A 2045-nucleotide genomic window follows, 5' to 3' on the forward strand; every position below is an offset into this window, starting at 1 on the left:
CACACCCATACAGATACACACAAAGCACAAGCACACACACATATACACTCATATATAAATATATATATATATATATATATATATATATATATATATTATATATGTATGTATATTATTATTATATATATATATATATATATATATATATATATATATATATATATATATATATATATATATATATATAATATATATATATGTAGACACACACACACATACGCATACGCAAACTCATACACACACTCACAAACACACAGACACAACACACACACACACACACACACGGACACACAACACACACACATAAATATATATATATATATATATATATATATATATATATATATATATATATATATATATATATATATATATATATAACCCAGCCAGTGGGGGCATAAGCCAGTGCAACTTGGTGCCGGTCCCAAGCCCGGATAAATGGGGAGGGTTGCGTCAGGATGGGCATCCGGCGTAAAACTCTGACCAATACTACTATATATATATATGTATATATATATATATGTATATATACGTATATATATACATTTATATACATATATATTTATATATATATATATATGTACATATATATATATATATATATACATATATATATATATATATGTATATATACGTATATATATACATATATATACATATATATTTATATATATATATGTACATATATATATATATATGTATATGTATATGTATTTTTGTATTATATGTGTGTGTGTATGTGTGTGTGCACGTGTGTGTGTGTTTGTGTGTGCTTGAGTGTGTGTCTGTGCGTGTGTGTGTGTCTGTGCGTGTGTGTCTGTGTGTGTGATTATATGTGTGTGATTGTATGTTTCTATTTGTATACTTAGTATGATAGTAGTAAAGCAGAGGATGAAATGATGGTAAAATCGTGCTGCATTCTTTATTCAGAAAAGTGTGCAGACAAAAAGATACATATATAATGAAACTATTAAAGTGGATACTCACAAATCACGGATGCAAGAAGTGCAAACATGATTATTGGAAAATGATCCTAATAACTTGATCTTTTAGCATCACCGGAAGAGACTGCCTTATTTGGAAGAGTAGCAGCACGTGCAGTTCTTGCCGTCGCAGAGCTTGCTGTCCGTCTTGCCGTCGCAGTAGTCCATGATGTTGATGCATTTGCCTCTCTTGCTCGAGCACTTGTCTGACGTTTTGCCGCACTCGTCCTTCTTGCAGCAAGTGCAGTGCTCATTTTCGCAGAGGTTCTTCTGCGTCTTGCCAGCACAGCTGTCCATCCTGTTGATGCAAATGCCGTTGTCTTTTTCACACTCCCTCGGGGTGCTGCTGCACTCGTGCTTCATGCAGCAAGTCTGGTCCTTGCCTTTGCAGTCCGAATCGTCCGTGTTGCCGGCGCAGGACTGCTTCCGGCGGATGCACATGCCGTTCTTGTCGCTGCACTTCTTCGGGGTCTTGTCGCACTTGTTCGAGCCCTTCCTCTCGGCGGGGTAGAGGGGCTCATCCACACCTGGAAGAATTAACATTACTCTTAAATACATCAGTGGATAGAGCAACAGAGAAATATAATTGATGGTGACATATATCTACATATTGGCGAACTAGAATTAGTCTTCGAATCGTCGAATCTTGATTGGAAGTGGAACACGTGAACGCAGACCAGATACCTTCAGCTCTCTCCGCCTCATTCTCGAAGTCCTGAGAAAGAAAAAACGCTCACTTTATATGTTGCCTTATGCTAACAGTATCTATTGGCTTATACTAAAACGCAATCTAGGCAAACATCATACTGTCAGCTGATGTAAGCTAACACATTGAATTTAAGTTCCATGAGAATGCTGTATGCTTCCTTTCTGAATTTCCCTTGTGTAACTCGGGATTCCGCTATACATACACACTGCTTCAAAACTCCCTGTGCGAGAGAGAGATTCACAGAGACTCGAAGTTGTCTCTGTATCGTTTGTCAAGAAGCTATCAATCTTATTGTTTATTTTCCTGCTTTCATTGCTACCGCATTCGTAACGAAGAAAATGTAGTATTCAGTT

At 36.3% G+C, this 2045-nt stretch overlaps 1 protein-coding gene across 1 annotated transcript in view; it reads right to left on the reverse strand.

Moving 5' to 3' along the window:
• Positions 1-908: 908 nt before the first annotated feature.
• LOC122245313 (uncharacterized) overlaps positions 909-2045 on the reverse strand; it is a 1454-nt gene continuing 317 nt past the window's right edge. Inside the window, exons 2-3 of the mRNA XM_043003251.2 lie at positions 1668-1698; positions 909-1510 (exon numbers count right to left, since the gene is read on the reverse strand). Of these exons, the coding sequence (XP_042859185.2) occupies positions 1074-1510; positions 1668-1698 (468 nt within the window). The 3' untranslated portion in view covers positions 909-1073. The remainder of the gene's footprint in view (positions 1511-1667; positions 1699-2045) is intronic.

The sequence above is a fragment of the Penaeus japonicus genome, unplaced genomic scaffold (assembly GCF_977035675.1).
Source record: "Penaeus japonicus unplaced genomic scaffold, GWHDUDI00000001_assembly GWHDUDI00000030, whole genome shotgun sequence".
NCBI lineage: Eukaryota > Metazoa > Arthropoda > Malacostraca > Decapoda > Penaeidae > Penaeus > Penaeus japonicus.